We start from the raw sequence: 20,720 nt of genomic DNA on the forward strand, positions 1-20,720 counted from the left end.
ACACCATATATCCTTGACAGCCTTCAGAGAAGAGACAATCAAATCCAGACATGCTCCATCTTCTAGTCTGTCATATGCTACTTAGGCACTTCCATTTCACTCATCTCTCCACTTTGTTATTGTTGTTCATGTTCAATTCCCCAGGCCCTGCATATCCACTGTGCCTCAGCCTTTTTCAAGAAATCTGGAATCTCCTCCTTGTTCATGTCTTACCTGCAGATGTGGACTTGTAACAGTTTAAACAAAACATCAACAGCATCAATCTCACCAATTTCATGTTTGCAAAGACCATGGACACTGCCCCCTTCCTCCAGACTAAGCAAAATAGGAAAAAGAAAAAAAAAAAAGAAAATTAAGTAACTGAAACCATATCATACTAATCACTAGTCTAAATTCATCAATGGACTTGAGACTGTTTCAGTTAGGACTGATCAGGCCAATGACAGGTAATTTTAAGTGGCAGCTATTCAAGTAGGGATCAACCCAAGTCTAAGAAAAGTAAGGAATAAAATTTGCTTGTGTATCTAAATCAACTTTTCATTTCTGAAGATGAACATCTGTGATGAATCTTAACCTCTAAATAAATTGATCCACAAAGAATAGATTCTAGCACTGAAATTTTGGAATTGTTAATATTATATGAAATTATCAGTTGTTTATAAAAAGCTCATTTAAAATGAAACACTAAACATTTCGCAAGTTAATCCCTTTCAATATGAATAAAATTCATATTAATGTGACCTTCCTAGTAATACTAATTCCATCAGATCTTTTTTTTTTTTTTATGATTATTCAGAATCTCCCTTTATACTGTAGTTTAACAAAGCTCTAGTTTAATTTACTAAAACACCAGGTTTAAACCATTAGAATTTTCACTAACAGCCATAAGTGATATATTCAAGAATCATCAGTGAAAATGTTACTCTGAACATAAGACTGACACAAAATATTGTTCACAGCAAAACATTACAAGATGTAGTATTTTGCTTCATGTTGAATATGCTACATTTAATAATTATTTCATACTTGTCTTACAGATGAGTGTGCAACAATGGGTATCTTACTGTGTGCAATGATAGCTGTTATCAGCACACTTTTCTACAGTGCAGTACCATAGTGTTGACCAGATCTAAATTAAGACATGTCTATTGTTATTTAAATAATTCAGTCACCAATTCATCTCAAAAAGCATAAGATTTGTTACCTTGCATGTTTACTTTGTACATGTCTCATAATTTTTCTATTCAAATCATACTGATAGTTCACAAGTCAAATATAAATACCAACTTGGTACCTAGCACAAATAAGACAAGTTCTCAAGTCAAATATAAATACCAGCTTGGTATCTGACACAAAAAAGACCAAATACTGCAATATTTTATGATGTTCAGAAGAACAACCACACATCATCCGTCATGCAGGTTAACAAGGGACACAGATTCAGGGATCCATTCAAAAAATATATTGCAGTTTTCACCCAATGCAAGTGCAACCAGCAGTAAGCCTGCTATTGTTCTAGATATGGGGAAGGAGCTCAAAGGATGCACATCCTTGAACCCCAAAGTGGGTCCAAGGGGAAACAACCTTGAAGGACTGGAAATTGGAATGTCACAACCTTTACAAGTAAAGAGCAGGACCTTATGGAGGAGGTCAAATGCTACTGGCTAAATACAGTCATTGTCTCCTCTACAAAGTTCCATACTGTAAGAATGATACAGACAGCTCTGATGAGAACCCAATAAGGTTCGAAAATCAATTAAGACTGTTCATAAATTTGGAGACTATCAAAATGATGTAGACGCCTCTGATGAGCACCCAATAAGTTTCAAAAATCGTTTAAGATTATTCATTTTACAGGCACAGGAGAGGCTGTGTGGTAAGTAGCTTGCTTACCAACCACATGGTTCCAGGTTCAGTCTTACTGCGTGGCACCTTGGGCAAGTGTCTTCTACTATAGCCTCGGGCCAACCAAAGCCTTGTGAGTGGATTTAGTAGACAGAAACTGAAAGAAGCATGTCGTATATGTATATATATTCATAAATATATATATATATATACTTTATTTAAAGCAGCAGAAAATTCAACAAAACCTGTTACTCTGAGTTTCCCGTTGCCGTTCATCGGACAGTTTTTGCTAGAATAAAGCATATTACCACTGGTATTTGAGTACCCTTTTTTCCACCTTGTTTCACATTTATGTGTTTACTCCGGTGTATATATATATATATATATATATATATATATATATATATATATATATATATATATATGTATGTATGTATGTGTATGTGTCTGTCACCCCAACATCGCTTGACAACCGATGCTGGTGTTTACATCCCCGTAACTTAGTGGTTCAGCAAAAGTGACCAATAGAATAAGCACTAGGCTTACAAAGAACAAGTCCCGGGGTCGATTTGCTCAATTAAAGGCGGTGCTCCAGCATGGCCGCAGTCACGTAAGTAAAAGAGGATGTAAGACTGTTGATTTGGATGGAGGATGGGTACCAACTATATCTGCATAGCCATTGTAAGGATACTCATAGGCTCCTGGCTATTAGGTTGCATTATGGAGTGGCTCCCATTAGGTGGGAGGGGCTGCCTCCTAAAATTGAGGCAGAAGGAAGGCCTGCTGTAGCTGATCAAGTATATGAAACAAACAATTAAGCCAAATACAACTCATCTGATGAGGTCACTGCAGCTTTTTAAATGTACCTAAGACAGTGATTTATCCTACAAGGAAACTTCAATGCACATGGTGGCACTGATCTTCAGATGTGGTAAAGAGTGATTGGAAGGAATGGCAACTCTGAACTCAATGCAAATAGGGAGGCCTTACTAGGCTTCTGTGCTGGAAATGGGCTCTCCATTACAAGGATATACATAAGTATACCCTGTATAGGGATACTTTGGGACAGAGATCACTGATAGATTTCATTATCATCTCTGACATCTTTGGTTCTGTTCTGGACATTCTTGTAAAGAGGACAAAGGTAGTGACCAACTGATCACCACTTAGTTGTCTGCAACTTGAGACTATCAACAGCAGGGAGTAACGAGTGTGACATTTACAGGATAAAGTGGGAACCTCTGGCAGATGATGAGATCAGAAACAAATATGCTGACACTATTGCATTCAAATTCAGAAATGAAGATGTAGAAACAGTTCAGCAGTTTGTTTTTCAGCTGTACCATGCTATAGACAAAAACAGCTCAGTGTGGCAGCAAGTAGCAAAAGAATCCCTGGTTTAAACAGGAAGTTATAAATGCCATCCAAGCAAAGAAAGAGGATTGCAAAGCTTGGTTTGGAAACAAGTATCCCCTTTTGCACAAGCAGTACACTGAGGTGCAAAAGGTCTCAGCAGAGACTGTAAAACATCCAAGGTTAAGTCATGGGAAGACTTTGAGGTTAAGCTGCATTCTGACTTTAGATTGGCCAAATAAAATAGTATTTTGGCAGACCATCTGCTAAATTCATAACAAGAAGTCTTCCTTTGTACCTACCATAAAGAACTTTGAGATTCTTGTCTCAACAGAGAAGGGCATTCTTGGGAGGTGGAAAGAATACTTTGCTGATATCCTAAATCTAGCCACAATAAAACCTATATGCAATACAGGGTGCATATAAGGATGAAGACTAACTTCAAAAAGACTCAAATGTGGCAAAGACCACTGGAGAGGATGAAATTTGGCCAAAGAAACTAAAAACGTTAAATAGAAAAAGTATTCTCTGGCTGGAAGACACCAAAGCAATGGCAATCTAGGGTAATAATCCCAATTTTTAAAAAGGGGGACAAGACAGTGCTCTAATTATAGAGGAATCTCCTTGTTGAGCTTCCTCAGTAAAGTCTACACTAGATGTCTGGAAAAGAGACATAAGGACATTGTCAAGCCCAAGCTAGCTGATGAACAGTGTGGCTTCCATCCTGGACACAGCACAACTGACCAGATATTCATGCTATGGGAAACTTTTAAGACGTGTGTGCTTACTTTGTAGACATTGAAAAAGCCTATAACCATGTGCTGCAGGACATGCTATGGAAGGTTTTGCAGAAGTTTGAGATTAATAGGTAACTTCTAGTTGCCATGAAGTTCCTATATAAATTCCCAGATGTTTGTGCTTGGGTAAATAGCACCGAGTTGAAACCTTTGACAGAGATGTGAATTATCACCTCTCCTTTTCAAATTTTTTATGAACTGAATTGACAGTGCAGCCATTGTCAAAGTGGTATCACATTCAGTGGATGTAAGATAGTTAAGCTGATATTTGCAGACATGATGCTACTTAGCTCATCAGTTTAGTTATTCCAACCATCTTTTCTGCCCACTATTCCTGGGAGGGACTTTGGAGTAGAGTCCTCAAGTACTTTCTCCATAGAGTCCTATCAGAAGCAACCATCATTAGACTTTTTGGCTGGATTCCCAAATGTGACCGACTGAGATTATGAATATTATCCAACTTACAGAATGTCACAGGAAAAAAATTGCAAGACACTCTTCAAGCTGAGCTATCTGGCAGGAGACTGGGAGGTGGAAGGTGGGGTAAACCAAGAACAAGGTAGTTGGATAATATCCATAATCTCAGTTAGTCACACTTGGGAATCCAGCCAAAAAGTCTAATGATGGCTGCTTCTAAGAGGACACTCTGGGAGAAGTACTTGAGGACTCTACTCCAAAGTCCCTCCCAGGAATAGTTTGCAGAAAAGATGGATGGAATAACTAAACTGATGAGCTAAGTAGCAGAGAAGATGGAGGGAATAAATAAAATGATATAGCAGTATGAATATATCATGTGATTGTGGGTCAAGATAATTTGCAGCACTGCGTTATTTGGATTTGAAGCCCTATTTCACTGACTGTAATAAAGATTTTCAAAGACTTATATTTTTTAATAAATCATCACAGCCAACAACAAAAATCAAAACAATGACATGCATATTCGTTTTCAATACATTCCCACAGATTCAAACATGAATATGCTAATTGTTATTTTATTTCGTTAATGGAAAACAACTTCTTATCGCTATGGACAAGGGTGCGTCAGTTTTTTGAGGACACCTATTTCAAGTGCTCTAAATTTCTTCTAATTTTTTTTTAACCCTACTTTTCAGATAAATAATGTTAGAGATTAGGTTGACTCAGCAAATGAAAAGGCATATTGTAATCATTGCCTTAAAAGTGCAACATAGTGATACAGAGACAGCTCACTTCTTGAAAGTTGCCTGATCTTCGTTGTCAAAGTTTGAAAGAAGCTGTAAGCTGCTGATGGGGATCTAACATCAGCAGCTGAATGCAAAACATGTGCAAAGGGTTCTAATACCATCAGAACACAAACTTTGTACAAAAAGTCCGAGAAATAATTGATATGAAATCCTGGAAAGTCAATCAGAGCCATTGCAAAGGACCTCAAGGTTTCAGAATGCACCATCAGAAGAGTTGTACATGAGGACATACAAGTTGTATGTGATGTGGAAGGATCAATTTATATCAGGTGTGTTAAAAGAGAATCATTTGATCCATACAAAGTGCTTGCTAAACAAATTAAAACATGAAGAAGCTGGAACCCTTCAATCAAGACCAAAAGGTAAACCAAAGGAATGACAGATGGTTATGCAGAGACCCAAATGAGGTTCCAATGATCATGCATAACTTGGGTTTCTGCATAACCATGTCATTCTTTCAGTTTACCATCACAGTTGTGGGAGGTGTTCCCAGCAACTGTGACATTTCTAGGAGTTGTCAGTAACAATGGAGATGTCATGCCTCCTCACTTTTTCTCACTGGAGTTACGAGTCAATGCTGTTGTCTATACAGAGGTGTTGGAGAAGTTGTAAGGCCCTGGATAGACTGAGTACGCAATGCAAGATTGTATATTTTCCAACAAGACTGTGCCATTTCATAAGGCTGAGACAACCTATGTGTGGATGCATGCCAATCTCCATGATCATGTTCTCCCAGGCACAAAGCCTCCTAGCTCACCAGACCTCAATCCACTATTATGGACTATTATGTAAGAGGCATAGTCAAGAGAGAGGTCAATCAACACCTCCATAACAGCATACAATCTCTCAAGACCCCCATAACCAGCACTATGTCAAAAATTGATAGAGATCATCTGATTCAGATATGACAATGCTTCCAACCTCATACTGAAGCAGCTAACAGTAGATTCCTTGAATAGGTTTGATAAAGGGATTCTCAAGATTATTTGTACCAATTTGTTTTCAAATATACCTTGTCTTTGTTGAGCTATGTGTCTTTTTCTAAATTCGTACAAATGAGCTCAAAAATCTGATGCATCTTGTACAACAGTGATTAACATACACTGACAGATCTGTGAGTATTAAGAATGATAATTGTAAATCATTCTTTTATTCTTTTACTTGTCTCAGTTATTTGACTGCAGCCATGCTGGGGCACCACCTTTAGTCGAGCAAATCAACCCCAGGACTTATTGTTTGTAAGCCTAGTACTTATCCTATCAGTCTCTTTTGCCAGACTGCTAAGTTACGGGGGGCATAAACACACCAGCATCAGTTGTCAAGTGATGTTAGGGAGACGAATACAGACACAAACATATACACACACATTATAACCCATGCTAGCATGGAAAGCAGACGTTAAACGATGATGATGATGATGATGACTGGCTTCTTACAGTTTGTGGCTACCAAATCCACTCACAGCCTTTGGTCAACCCAAGGCTATAGTAGAAGATACTTGCCCAACATACCATGCAGTGAGACTGAACCCGGAACCATGTGGTTGGTAAGCAAGCTACTTACCACACAGCCACTCCTGCTCCTCACATTTTTCATCTTAATAATTTTAATTTTCAAAATCGAAGTAATAATTATATTGTTACAACACAAAACTCTACAGACAAAAAATCCTACACCATAAAACACTACATTATCATGTGATTATGCAACCTATGATCTATTCTTAAGAATGCTCCAACTTAGGATAATTTGGCATTCTTTTGTTTAAAGTATCATATATGGCAAAATGGACAGCTCACACACACACACACATAAAGCTGATCATGCTTGCATGCATACACATATATATACATACATAGAAAAAAGATATATGTATTTATGTATGTATGTACATATGCAAGATATACGGGTGTATGTATGTGTGTGTTTGTGTGGAAGCATGTTCAGCTTTGTGTATGTGTCTGAATGTATGTGCAAGTGTGTTTCACTTATCAACTCATGGCCATATCCCTCATAGATTTGAAAGACAAATGCTGGCTTCAACAGGACATGAAAACAAAAGTAAATAAATAAAAATTATTTACAGAAATTGCTGAACAATCAGCTGTCTATTTTGATGTATAATACTTTAACCAAAAGAATGCTGATAATTTTTATGTACAAGATATAGAATATTGTCTTTTACAAAATAAATATAGCATTAAAAAACAAAGATTACAAACTATAAATTACACTAAATGCAGTCTTCTCTGTAAAGACTCTTTCCAAAGGCATTTTAAATTTATTATTCTTATGTTTTTAACTTTCAATTACCTCGTATATATTCTGTACTTAGATTGCTACTTTCTATGATGTTACTTGGCTTCTTTTAATAACTCACATGAATGGGATTTCTTCTTAGTGACAATTCAAATTCAAACATTGAGGTTAATGTCTTCTGTGAATATCTTATCTGTGAGACACTGAATGAAAGCCAAATCTGAGTTCATAAATCAGTCAAACCAAAATGCAGTTAGTTCATTGGTAGTAGCTATTTTGCATATTCTCTACATGAATCTAATTCAATATGTTCATCAAATGAGGTTTCCATATTAAAAGCATTTTCTTACCATAGTCTTAAAATGAACAGAAATGAGTTCCTTAATCATGCATAAGGGAAGGTTAATGTCATTAGCTTTCACTAGAATTTTAAGCACTTATCAATAATCTTTATAAGCAAAAACTTTTAAGATATGCCTGCAGATATGTATAATCAACCAAAATAAGTATTTAGTTTTCTATTTCCAACCCATGCCAGCATGGACAACAGACATTAAATCATGATGATGATGATTTCTATATCAACCAAAATAGGATTTCTTGGAAAAAAATATTTGCACAATTTTATATAATAAATGGAAACAACATTGTTTGCTATTTACCACAGTCCAAAATACTGTCTACCCTACAAAGAAATTACTGACCAACCACCTCTTCTCAAAGAATTAAAGAATGAAAAGTCAGCAAATGTATAACCAATATACTTAAATCAACTGAGATTTCTCAATGATAAACAATTCCTGAATATTCTGTACTACTTACATAATGTAAATCTATGTTATTCCTTTGCAAATATGTAAATCTATGTTATTTCTTTGTCAATAATTTCAATTTCTGACTGATTCGAACTTTGTTACATATGATGCTGATTATATATGATTTTTGTGAAAGATCCACATGTTCTTGTATAAAACAATGAGGCAAAAAGTGGGCTTTTATGCATCTAAATTCCTTTCATGGAACAACAATGGAGAATTTTTTTCTTAAGAATAATATGTTCAGTAAACATAAGCATTGTTGCAATATCAATCCCATGTATTATTCTTCAAAAATGTTACCAAAAACTCAAATCCTTCAAACAGAGGAAATAACTTTTCATTTCTTGAGGTTTGTTAGGATTGGGAGTTTTATATTTAAATAAACCATTGTTTCAAACATATACATGCCTAACAAGTTCCATTTAATCTTCCTCTAATCAGTCTCTTAAAGTTCGTAATTACTGTGAGTCGTTAAGTGTTTCAAGTTATGACACCATAGCTTATTCAAACCTATCTTGTAGCAGAATCAATTTACAGACAAGTGGAAAGCAACATAAAGACAAGGAATTTTAGCAAATATTTAAGGTAAACTCATTTACTTGCTGAAATCTCAGCATCAATAATTTCCAAACTAATCTGATATAAATCAGATTTTCACAATCACAATTTGACAGTTATAATCACAAGTTGAATGTTACAACAGTCTTCATTTCTGCAACACTACAATATTTCATTCATAGTTACAACCCTAATTCCAAACATCTTAAGGTCATAATCACAATTGAACTTCTAAAAAGTTGATTCTTCTAGGATGTAATTGTTTCCATTTCAACAAACATTCATGGACTAAGTCATTTTTCAAAAGCAACTATAACTACAAAAGTATATGCATACAAGTATCCCTGCATAATGGTTACCTCAAATTACAGGATTTGGTGCTTGTGGAAATTGTAAAGTATGATCATTAATTTCAGGATATGGTCTGTTATTTCACCCTTACAAAAATTCGGATGAATTTTAACAAATTCAAACTACATTTTCTTCTTAGCCAAAATGCACATTTTTAGCTAAGAGCAAACTATTCTTTTATTCTTTTACATGTCTCGGTCAGTTGACTGCAGCCATGAAGGGTTTTAGTCAAACAAATAGACCTCCAGGTCTTATTTTTTAAAGCCTAGTACTTATTCTATTGGTGTCTTTTGCCGAATCACTGTTTGCAGGGACGTAAACACACCAACACCAGTTGTCAAGCAGTGATGGGGAGACAAACATAGACACACACACACACAAGCTTCTTTCAGTTTCTGTCAACAAAATCCACTTACAAAGCTTTGGTTGGCCCGAGGCTATAGAAGACATTTGGCTCACAGATTTTTTAAACTAAACAGTTTGAAACTTTGTATACTGGTGTAATTTCTCATGCTAAACATGGCTTACTTTCAACATTTATGACAAAATTTCATAAGTTATTTTGTGTTAAAGTTGTCATATTTGGGTAATTTTAACCAATCAACTACGTGTAGTCAACTGAAGAAACCTACTGCAACAACTTCTAGGTTATCTCTACTAAATGTATTTTTCAAACACACCAAATAATCCACACATAGTTGAAAAATATATTTAGTAAAGATGACCCAGAAGTTGTTGCTCTTTGATTACTATCACAAACAGCAGGTTTCTTCAGCTAAATACATATCGTTGATTGGTTAAAATTACCCAAATACAACACTTCTAAAATACGAAATTTTATCAAAAATGTTGAAAGTAAACCATGTTCAGTGAGAGAAATTACACCAGTATACGAAGTTTCAAACTGTTTAGTTTTAAAAATAATTTTTTAAATCTGTGAGCCAAACTGAAGAGATCCAACATTTGTCCAAGGTGCCATGCAGTGATACTGAACCCAGAACCATGTGGTTGGGAAGCAAGCTTCTGACCACAGTCACACCTGCACCTCTAGTTGATAATTTTAAGAACTATAATAACAATATACACACATGCATATGGATCACTATAAAGATTTACAGAGTGCATCGGAATTTTTCAGTGAATTTTTGTGTGCATGAGTATTTTCTTGTGTTATAATGAGTATCTATCTATATAAATCAACTTTCACCAACACTACTATCTATTATCAACTTGAACAACCCCATCAATACCAAGACCAATACAACTACTGCCATTATTAACCCACCAACTCCTTTATGATCTACAACAGCAACAATGAAGATTGACTTCAGATGAAACAGCAATAATTGACAAGAACAATATGACCACCGACAATACTTCCACCATCACCACCAGCTCTAACAATCCAGACAAGGCCATTAGAACAAAGAAATAAGCCTGGAAGAATGATGGTAGCAGAGAACTAGACCATGTAGCAAGGAAGGAGGCTAGAAGACAAGTTTACTTAGCCTGGGGAAAAGCACAAAGGAGGAAGTTTGCCAGTGTTCTGTGATGTGAAGACCAAACACTTGAAGTGGTTTAGATTGCAAGAAAGTGTGTCAGAGAATATCGTGATGTGGTAGGAGAGAAATGTGTCCACATGGATGATGGCTCACTAGCAGTTAGTGATTCTGCAAAAGAGGCTTGGAAGTGACACTTTGAAAGGTTGCTAAATGTGGAGAATGCATTAGAGAAAGAGAGCCTGCCTAATGTAGATCCAACAGAGGGGCCAGCAATCCAAATTGACAGTAGCTTAGTATCTACTAAGCTATTAAGGATATAAAGACAGGGAAAGCTGTCATCCATATAATTAATCAGGTTGTCCGTGAGGAAATCATACGCACTGATTGATGTAGCAAGCATTATGGTCAACTGCTACAAAGATGAGTGATGCCTTAGACAGAAATAATTATAGAGGCATCAAATTACTGGACCAGGTGATGAAAGTTGCAGAAAAGGGTCATAGGAAGAAAGTTAGCATAGACAAGATAGAGTTTGGATCTGTGCCAGGGAGAAGCACCACCGATGCTATCTTCCAGATCAGACAACTGATGAAGAAATACTTGACCAAAAATAAACCTTTGTATTTAGCTTTTGTGGACATGGAGAAAGCCCTTGATATGGTCCCCCATTCCCTTATCTGGTGGGTAATGTGGGAGCTAGGGATAGATGAGTGGTTGGTGAGAGCTGTGCAAGCCATGTACAGGGATGCTGTCAGTAGGGTGAGAGCTGCCAGTGAGTATAGCAAGGAGTTTAGTATACAAGTAGAAATCTACCAGGGATCAGTTCTTAGCCCCCCCCCCTGTTTATCATAGTCTTCCAAGCTATAACTGAGAAATTTAAGACTAGCTGCCCTTGGGAACTCTTCTATTGCTGAATCACTACCAGAACTAAAAAAGAAATTTCAAGTATGAAAGCACAGACTGTGTGTGTGTGTGTGTATGCGTCTATATATATGTATGTGTATGCATATATGTACATGTGTGTGTATATATTTCTGTGTCTGTGCTTGTCCCACCATCATTGCTTGACAACCAATGTTGGTGTGCTTATTATGTGCCCGTTACTTAGCGGTTTGGGAAAAGAGACCGATAGAGTAAGTACTACCAGAATAAGTCCTGGGTTCAATTTGTTCACCTAAAGGTGGTGCTTCAGTATGGCCACAGTCAAATGACTGAAACAAGTAAAAGAATATATATATATATTACCAAAACAAAGCTTGCAACATCTACAGTGCGGTCAAACATGACAACAGAGAAAAGTTAAGTAAACTAGATGCCATTCCTTTAACTGTTCAGACCTTATTTTTTCATAGATTGAAAACTTTACTGGGTAATAAAGGCCAGTTTGAAAGGTTTAAGAAGCATTTAAATTTACACAACATAATAATGACTGGTGAAGCTGCTACAAATTATCCTGAGCAACTGAAAAAAAAATTATTGTTGAAGGGTGATACATTACATATAATGTTGATGAAACTGCGTTTTTCTAAAAGAGCATGCCTGCAAGACCTTTTATTTCTTAAGAAAAACAAAACTATGATATAAAAGCTTCCAAAAATTGCCTGATTCTTTTGGAAGGAAATGCTGCCACTAATATGAAATTATTGTCCTTACTCATGTACCACTCCAAAAATCCAACAGCTTTCAAGGAGTACGCAAAGTTTAATCTGATTTCAAATAAGAAGGCATCAATGACTAAGAACCTTAAGAGTGGTTTACAAACATTATTTGTCCAACTGTAGAATGATGCAGTGCCAAACATATTTTCAACAAAACATTTGTCCCTTTAAATAAAATACAAAGCCACCCAATGAACTTCAATAAACTTTCTGATAGCATAAGTGCAGATAACATCCTCAAGAATATTTCTTTTCTCCAGTCAATGAATCAAGGTGTGGTTGCTAATTTCAAGGCATATTATCTGAGAACTTTAACTTAAAACCTACAGTTACAGACTTCTGGAAGAAGTTCACCATAAAGGATGCTGTGGATAATATATTTGAGTCATGTGATAAAGTGAAACCCTCAACTCTGAAAGGTGTTTGGAAAAATATATGGCCAGGATGTCTCTGATTTTACAAGCTTTCCATGAACAAAAGATGTCCATCAAATCTGGAAAGATAGTGTGACACACGTAAATGATGCAGAATTTGAAAAAAAGACATAGGTGATAATGTGGTTGATCTACTAGTAGCCCAAAGAGAAAGTCTGATGAAAAGCTTGATGCCATTAGAACAGCAAACTGAGAAGAGATTCCACCAACTCCCACTTACATTGACTGCAAAGAATATTGCTAAAAGGCTGGTACTTACACAAGGTCAGCAAGTATTTACTGATAATGACTCTATAATCTTGAAAAAATTACAAAGAATTTACAAACTCATTTCCTACACTAAGTTGTATAAAGAGATGCCATAAACATCAAACAACTTTCGATAAGTTTTCCCTTCAAGTAGATGTTGATGAATTAAAAGATACAAGATACTGCTCCTCATCCTGCCATCATCACTCCTCACACAGTAAACGTGTTTTGGTCAGAATGTACTCAAATACCAATTTTATTCCTTAAACGCATCTCTCTTCAAATGTTTTTATGTATACATAGTATTGTGTATATTTAGAAATTGTTATTTTCATGCAGAAAAGTCGTTGCGATACTTCAGGTTTTTTTGGGGGGAGGGGCACTTTTTAACATGAAAATCGATGGGGGAAACTTAATTTTCTGTTACGGCAAGAATTTCTGGGACACAATACATCCATAACGCATTTGTGTTTCAACAATATGATTAACAATCATGAGCTACGAAGAGAATCCCTGTTAGGGAATTAATTTGTGCTTGCATATAAACATTTTCAAGGGATTTGGGGTACCTGAGGTTGATCTTGCTTTAGCTGATCATGACTAGCTGATGTTCAGAACTTTTACTTTAATTTGAGCGAATGTTTGTGTTGTGTTTATACGCTTAAATTGATCCAGCTAATATATTTCACGGGTGTACAGGGTCATTTTGTTGGAAATGACGTACTCAATTGATGAAGATGATAAGAAAGTTACCAATATTTTGAAATTATCGACATCACAATACCATGAAGCAGTTATCTCTCGTTTACACATAAAATTTCTCATCTTACACCATTATTCCAATCTTTACAACAGGGTTCATTTAGAGAATCTATGTTTATACATTCCATCCATCTCCTCCACCCACCATTCCTGGAAAGGTCGTGGAGTTGTATCCTCAGGCCTTTCCTCCTCCATAGGGTGCTATCAGAATCAGCCATCATTATACTTTCCGACTGGATTCCCAAGCATGACCAACTGAAACTAGATATTATGCAGCCATCTCATTTTTGGTCTACCCCTATGTCTCCTGCCGGTTGAAGAATCCAGCGACATTCTAATCACATCTATGTGTATATACTATAACTTCTGAATAGAAGGCGACAATAGATCAAAAGGAACGAAAACGAAGTCGCTAAACGAAAAGCAAACGTAACAAATGTTGTGAAATTAGCAACAAAATGTGTAGCCAAGAATCATTGAATAATTATTTTCTGTGGTTATCGAGTTTAAAATGCACTGATTTAAAAATTAAAAGTGTTCCATGCCTTGTTTAGCTCGCGAAATTCAAAGAAGGAAATTTATCAGTTTGGTGGGAAACTTAATTTGATCAAAATAACTTCATGAGACTAAGCCCAAAGTAAGGAAAAACAAAATTTGATTAAAGTCACTTTTATAATACATTGCATATGATGAAAAAAAAACGACAGAGGTGAAGAGGAACTAATAAAACTTCCTTAATACTTTTAAACCAGACTAAGAAAATCTATTATCACAAGATAACCTTTTCAATGTACTATAAAAAATATAATTCAATACTGAAATGAAAATCATTAACAAGAATGCTTTGATCTCCATGTATGTGGAAGCTACGAGTCATTGGATAAGCATTTTCGTAGCCAGTTCAATTTATGGAATGGTCACGACCAAGTATATAATGATAACGCTGCAATGTAACGTGAATTTTACAAGAAAAAATTATGTTTATAATGATCGTACTGCATTTTCTTCGTTTGTCAATTGTAAGTGGTGTTGCTTTATCGTGTAATAATAACGGAAATCGAACTGCAATTCTCGAATACGAATCAAGTTTTAATTTATATAAAATATGGTTTCTTTCATTTTTCTTTTTTCAGTATCTTTAATTTACTGCATTTGACACCAGATCTTCGGTACTAGTATGCTTTCATACCTCATCCAACAGATTTGCTTTCCAGCTAAACAATTCCGCTTTTTATACTTTCGTTTTATCCCCACCTACCTGGTAAAGTATTCTATGAAAATAATCATCAAATACATTCAAATCTAAAGTTATCGTGAAGTTATTGATACCAATTTGAAATAAAATGGCAACATTATTCTTTAGCTATACAAATAAAATAAACCACCATGGAAATTCAGAATATTCGTCAAAGAAATTATGCAAATGATACAAACATAAAAGCCACTTAAAAACTCCTTACATATAGTTCGGTTCTAGGTTTAAAAGCATGTTGAATTTTGAACCGTTATATTTATTGACGCAAATAATTGCAGTAGTCGAAATTGTTTATCTCTTAATGGATATCATAAAATGTAAACTGTGAAACTGAAAATGAAATGACACACATGAATGGACACATACTGGGAAAGCGCAATATCAGTTGAAATCATGTCATTATCCTTTATGAAAAGTTCTAGTTCAAAGAAAGAAAAAAGAAAATTTGAAACTTTTTTTTTGGTGCACATACAATCTGCTAAATTAGAATTTTTTTTTTTCAACTATAGGCATCGTATTATTTTAATAAGTTATGAAAATAAACATTGCAGAGGAATCACTAACGAAAAAAGCCTCTATGCGGTCGCTTGATTTGCTAAAAATAGTTGCCGATTTTCCCTCAAATTATGCCCTGCAATCTTGAAAATAAAGACAGGATTGGATAATGCAGTCCTAAATACTCGTAAAAAAACGAAATGATCATAGGTGGAACGGCTTTGATCGGAGGTAAACTTGATGCTAATATACAAAACAAAAACATTGACAAAAAATTCCATATAAATACGTACCTTGACAAGATCTTTTTGATTATCCTTAAGAGTTGCTGAATCCATTCCGGCTGGAAGTTCTTCCCTACTAGTTTCCAAACCAGAAGGGCTTGGATTAGAACTTGAAACCGAACCTTCATGATCGGGTGAGCCACTCGGTGCTATAGTAGTTAGAGTTGTACCACAAATGACACTAGCACCGCAACTAATATTTTGAATGGTGCTTCCAGTAATGCTAGAAGTAGCAGCACTATTCGGATTGCTAGTACTGTTACCACCAACAACACTTAAATTACTGCAATAACCAGCACCGCCACTGCTGTGACCGGCAAGCACTGTGCTTACTCCTGTGTAATCAGCTAACCTTTCTGCGGCAGCAGCATTTTCGCGGGATTTGCTTCCGTCTCGAGATTTTCCTTTTCTTGAACTCATTGTTTAAGTTTCATTCAGAATGAAGAAACCAGAGGAATTAAAAAAAAAAAAATTAAGTAAGAAATAAAAATAGAATGACATCAATATGATAAAGATAGATAATTGAGTGATAAGTGTTTCAAATTTTAGTCGAGGAGTTAGAGATGCCAACTTCAAGGAAAATCCGTTGGTATATGAGGAGCATACTTTAACACAGGGAATTACCACTTAACTTCAACTGTTGTAACTTTGAGATTAAATCATGAAAATGATTGCATTGCGCTGTTAAGAATAATTCATGTGATAAAAATACAAATACAAAAAACATTTTATATTTTATGCCAAATTTCATGTCTTAGTTTCCTCGGATTTACACAATTTAATTTTGATGTGATGTATAAAACTCAATACTGTTCGAATGCTCTCGTTATTCTTTTTACAAAATCACACCTACATACAGAAAAATAAAGAAAAGTAGGTTCTCTTCAAAGACATGATAAAAATATTTCATGTAATTTTCGTAAGATATATTATCGATTTCTTTTAATCTCTGTACAGCTGTTTATGGGTTTTTTTCTGTATTAGGTACATACTCAAATTTCTTTCGATGTAGCGAAATCTGCATTCTTTTTTTTTTTTTGTAACTGATGAAAAAAAAAACAATTATTTAATAATTCTATGCATTTTTATATTTTATAATAATTCTTGGTTCATTTTGTAAGTCTGTTTTCTTGTTTACTCTTTTGTTTATAGGGATCCGGTTTCATAATGCTTATTAGACAGGTAGCTGTGTAGTGAAAATGCCACTATTATCCGCCTTCTCATTGATGATATGGTTGGTGACGATGGAAGCTGGACGTTAATTTAGTCTTTTTAATTAATCGGCATTTTTAGTGACAATTATAATTCTGGGAACCGAAAATCAAAATTATATTATACATAAGTCATAGTCTGAGTGTGTGGTGAAGAGCCTTCAGTATTGGGCTTTCCTACGTATTCTTTTCTTATAATACTTGATGGATAAGGATTCTCTCTGCTCTGCCTGTCTGTCACTATAACGAGGCAATGACATATATTCACATCTTCCTTGTTCTGTTGTTGCCGTTATAAAACGACTAGTGGGCATCCAACAAATGGTAAATTACATTCAAGCAGACATTTATTTTCGCTGTTCTTATATAGACAATATGCATCTAAGAAAAGTGAATCTGTTGGAAATTACTAAAACATTAAGTAAAAGACAATACCATCCTTCCGTTCGGTCGGCCTTCTGCTGGTAATGCGCAGAATACGAGTGCGCATGAGATTAGAGGAAGTGACGTCAAACACACTTGTTTAGCAGAGAGTTTGTAAAGTACGGATGTATATATGGAATGAAATAGTTTTATTTCGATCATTTTATTGTTTTCATAAAAAATAATATTTATAGTGTGTGTATTTGTGAAAATATAACACGTAAATACAACACAATAGAAAACATTAAAAAATAATTACAGGATTTTTTTTCATTAAAAAATATATCAACAGAGGATTCGTTACATCCTATTAATATGTTAGTAACTTACAAAATTGGTGACAACACATTCGTGATAATTCGGTACTTTCTCATAAACGTTAGTGATGCAGAAGTTTAATACAGAGATATATTTTTCAGTAAATACGACCAAGCATTCACAAAAACTGTTAGTATAACACAAGTGGACACTTGAACTGCGACTGAGAACGATTTCTTTTTTAAAGACCTAATATCTAGGGTTTTAAATTATTAGTGGACAGAATGTGCACATAACACATTGACATAGTCCTAATCGGCGAAATAATATAATTTGTTGGAACTTGTAGCGTTCTGATTGTACAAATAGATCAAAGGTTAGAATACATTTTACGCCTGGGAGAGAAAAGAAACAACGTTTTGGATGTTTATCCTTCTTCAGGGAGAAAGAAAAGATACAAGTCTCATTACTACACAACAAAATTCCATGAGGCATTTCACGTACGAATGGAATTGTTATAGAGAAAGAAAAATATATGATAATCCTGGTCACAACAGCTAAAAAATATAATCTGCTTTAATGAATTGCAACTAAGTTATTTGTAGCCTAATATTGACCAAATCAAAATTACTTCAAGGAGCAAATGTAAATGGTATTCCTACTAGAAAAACAGCTTCAAAAACAAACATGACTTTCTAGATTCTCTGCAGACATTCACTGGATCACAAGTCGAGAAAATTAAGGGATGTGCAGGGATAACAACAATAGATTATTTAAATCAGCTTCCTTTCATTTTACCAATGCCTCTTCTTGTCTTAGTGGCATCACAATTCAAAGTAATCAAACAGTACATGTTCTTAAAAAGATTGTGAGTACATGTTTGAAAATGGAATGTGAAAAAGCTTGAGTTCAATTCTACATAACCAAACTGGCTGTGGGAATTGGGAGTCTTTGATTGATCCAGAAAAATACAGTAGAAAACAGTAAATACAACATCCCTTGTTGCATTTGTAATCTGTTACACCCTATTTGAAAAATTATATCAATATAATGCCGGGTAATAGAATAATATACTACACCAATGCGTAAAGGAATTTACAAGTGAAGTGCGTTGTCTTTTATCATTTACTTGTTTCATTCATTTAACTGCAGCCATGCTGGGGAACCACCTTCAGAGTTATATATATAGACAGGGGTTGGACAAAATAATGGAAACACCTTAATATTTCAAACAAATTTATTTTAATATGGGGTAAGACTGCCTCTGGCAGTAATTACAGCTTGAATTCTATAAGGTATGAACTTGTACAAAGTTTCAATTATTTCCAAACGAATTTTTGTCCATTCTTCAGCTAAAACAGTCTCCAGTTCTTGTAGTGATGATGGTGTAGAATATTGACTCCTTATTTGTTTTTCTAAAATACAACATAAATGTTTCATGATATTGAGATCTGGGGATTGTGGTGGCCAGATAAGATGTTCAACTTCACTAGAATGTTCCTTGTGCCATTCAGTAACAACTTTAGCTGTGTGAATTAGTGCATTATCATCCTGAAGGATTGTGTTTCCCTCTTGAAACAGTTCCGCAACCATAGGATGAATTTGATCAGATAAAATGCTTAAATAGTCTTGACTATTAATTCTGCCATGACGGGAAACCATTGGGCCAGCAGATTTCCAACATATAGCCCCTTCACCCAGATCCTCCTCCATGTTGGAAGAGGGCAGTCTGAGTCAAATGTTTCTTTTGGCTGTCTCCACATGTGCACTTAGCCAGTGGTCGGAAATAGGGTAAAGGATGACTCATCTGTGAAAGTAACATTCTTCCACTGCTCTAGGGACCAATTCTGTAGGTTTTTTACTCCACTCTAAATACTGTGCAACGTTTGTTTTTGAAAGCAGTGATTTTCTGATTGCAGCCCTACCATGAAATCCAGCTTTGTGAAGCTCCTGGCAAACAGTTTTTGTGGCAACTGGGTTCTTGAAGTGGTCATTATACGCTGCAGTAATTTGGGGAGTTGTACATTTGTGATCCTTTCTAACAATTTGCGTAAGAGTCCAACAGTCCCTATCTGAAAGTTTGGGTTTTCTTCCAGAGTTTTCTTTCAACAAAGACGTTTTTCTCTCTTTCTCAAAGGCTGTCATTACTTTCAAGACAGTACTTCTTGATACACCAAACATTTTGGCTGTTTTCATTATGCCTGCCATAAGAGCACCAACAATTTGACCTCTTTGCAGCAATTTTGAATGAATGGGTTTATCTTTTGGTATCTTGTGTCACTAAAGTGTAGGAAGTATGTTTTCTTTTTTAAGGAGTATTTTTATATTGATTTTTTTTAAACTTCAGGGAGACCATCTTCATGACATTTCGCAGTATAGGATGTGGCCTCATTGGGTGCAGGGCCCAACTGGCAGCAATCAGTCCAATTGGCTTAAGGCCAGCCCTGTATACATATATATATATATATATACATACATACATATATATATATATATATATATATATATATATATATATATATATATATACATACATGTGTATGTATATATGCATTAATATGTATATAGACGTCTGCTGTATCATATATTTTGATTTCTATTACATCCCTTGAGAATTCTTTGACCAACTGTTTTGCTTAATTGTTTATTTGTTTTTTTAAATCCTTATTCTTTCTCTAAGACTTCAGATATTTTATTTGAAACCAAAGTCTTTTTCATGGGCCCTTTACATACTAGTATGTGCCCTTGTATATGGACTCTAATGTCTCAGGGGCCCACTTGCCATCAGGCAAGCTAGCAATCTGGCCACTCTACCAATGTACGCATATATATATACATATATACAACTGGCTACTTTTGATTTTTGTCTAGTAAATCTACTCACAAGATTTTGGTAAACCTGAGACTATACTAGAAGACACTTACCCAAGGTGTCACACAGTGGATGCTACATCCAGAACCTTGTGGTTGGGAAGCAAGTTTCTT

The 20,720-nt window shown here is 35.2% G+C and overlaps 1 protein-coding gene across 4 annotated transcripts; it reads right to left on the bottom strand.

The window, feature by feature from the left end:
• Positions 1-212: 212 nt before the first annotated feature.
• On the bottom strand, positions 213-18,284 carry LOC115220518. 4 transcript variants are annotated; one of them, XR_005002474.1, is made up of 3 exons: positions 15,853-18,284; positions 13,231-13,235; positions 9,325-9,335 (listed from the first exon to the last, which is right to left on the bottom strand). XR_005002474.1 is itself a non-coding variant. In XM_036509942.1 (3 exons), exons 1-2 carry the CDS (start codon positions 16,261-16,263, stop codon positions 14,108-14,110), a joined length of 420 nt encoding a protein of 139 aa, XP_036365835.1. In that variant the 5' UTR covers positions 16,264-17,543; the 3' UTR covers positions 11,270-11,305; positions 14,106-14,107. The 4 variants fall into 4 exon arrangements, 3 of the variants coding, with proteins under 3 accessions (XP_029646517.1, XP_036365835.1, XP_036365834.1); XM_036509942.1 differs by lacking the exons at positions 9,325-9,335; positions 13,231-13,235 and adding exons at positions 11,270-11,305; positions 14,106-14,116 and having other exon boundaries at positions 15,853-17,543; XM_029790657.2 differs by lacking the exons at positions 9,325-9,335; positions 13,231-13,235 and adding an exon at positions 213-315 and having other exon boundaries at positions 15,853-17,543.
• Between the last annotated feature and the right edge of the window lie 2,436 nt (positions 18,285-20,720).

This window comes from Octopus sinensis, linkage group LG16 (assembly GCF_006345805.1).
Source record: "Octopus sinensis linkage group LG16, ASM634580v1, whole genome shotgun sequence".
Taxonomy (NCBI): Eukaryota; Metazoa; Mollusca; class Cephalopoda; order Octopoda; family Octopodidae; genus Octopus; species Octopus sinensis.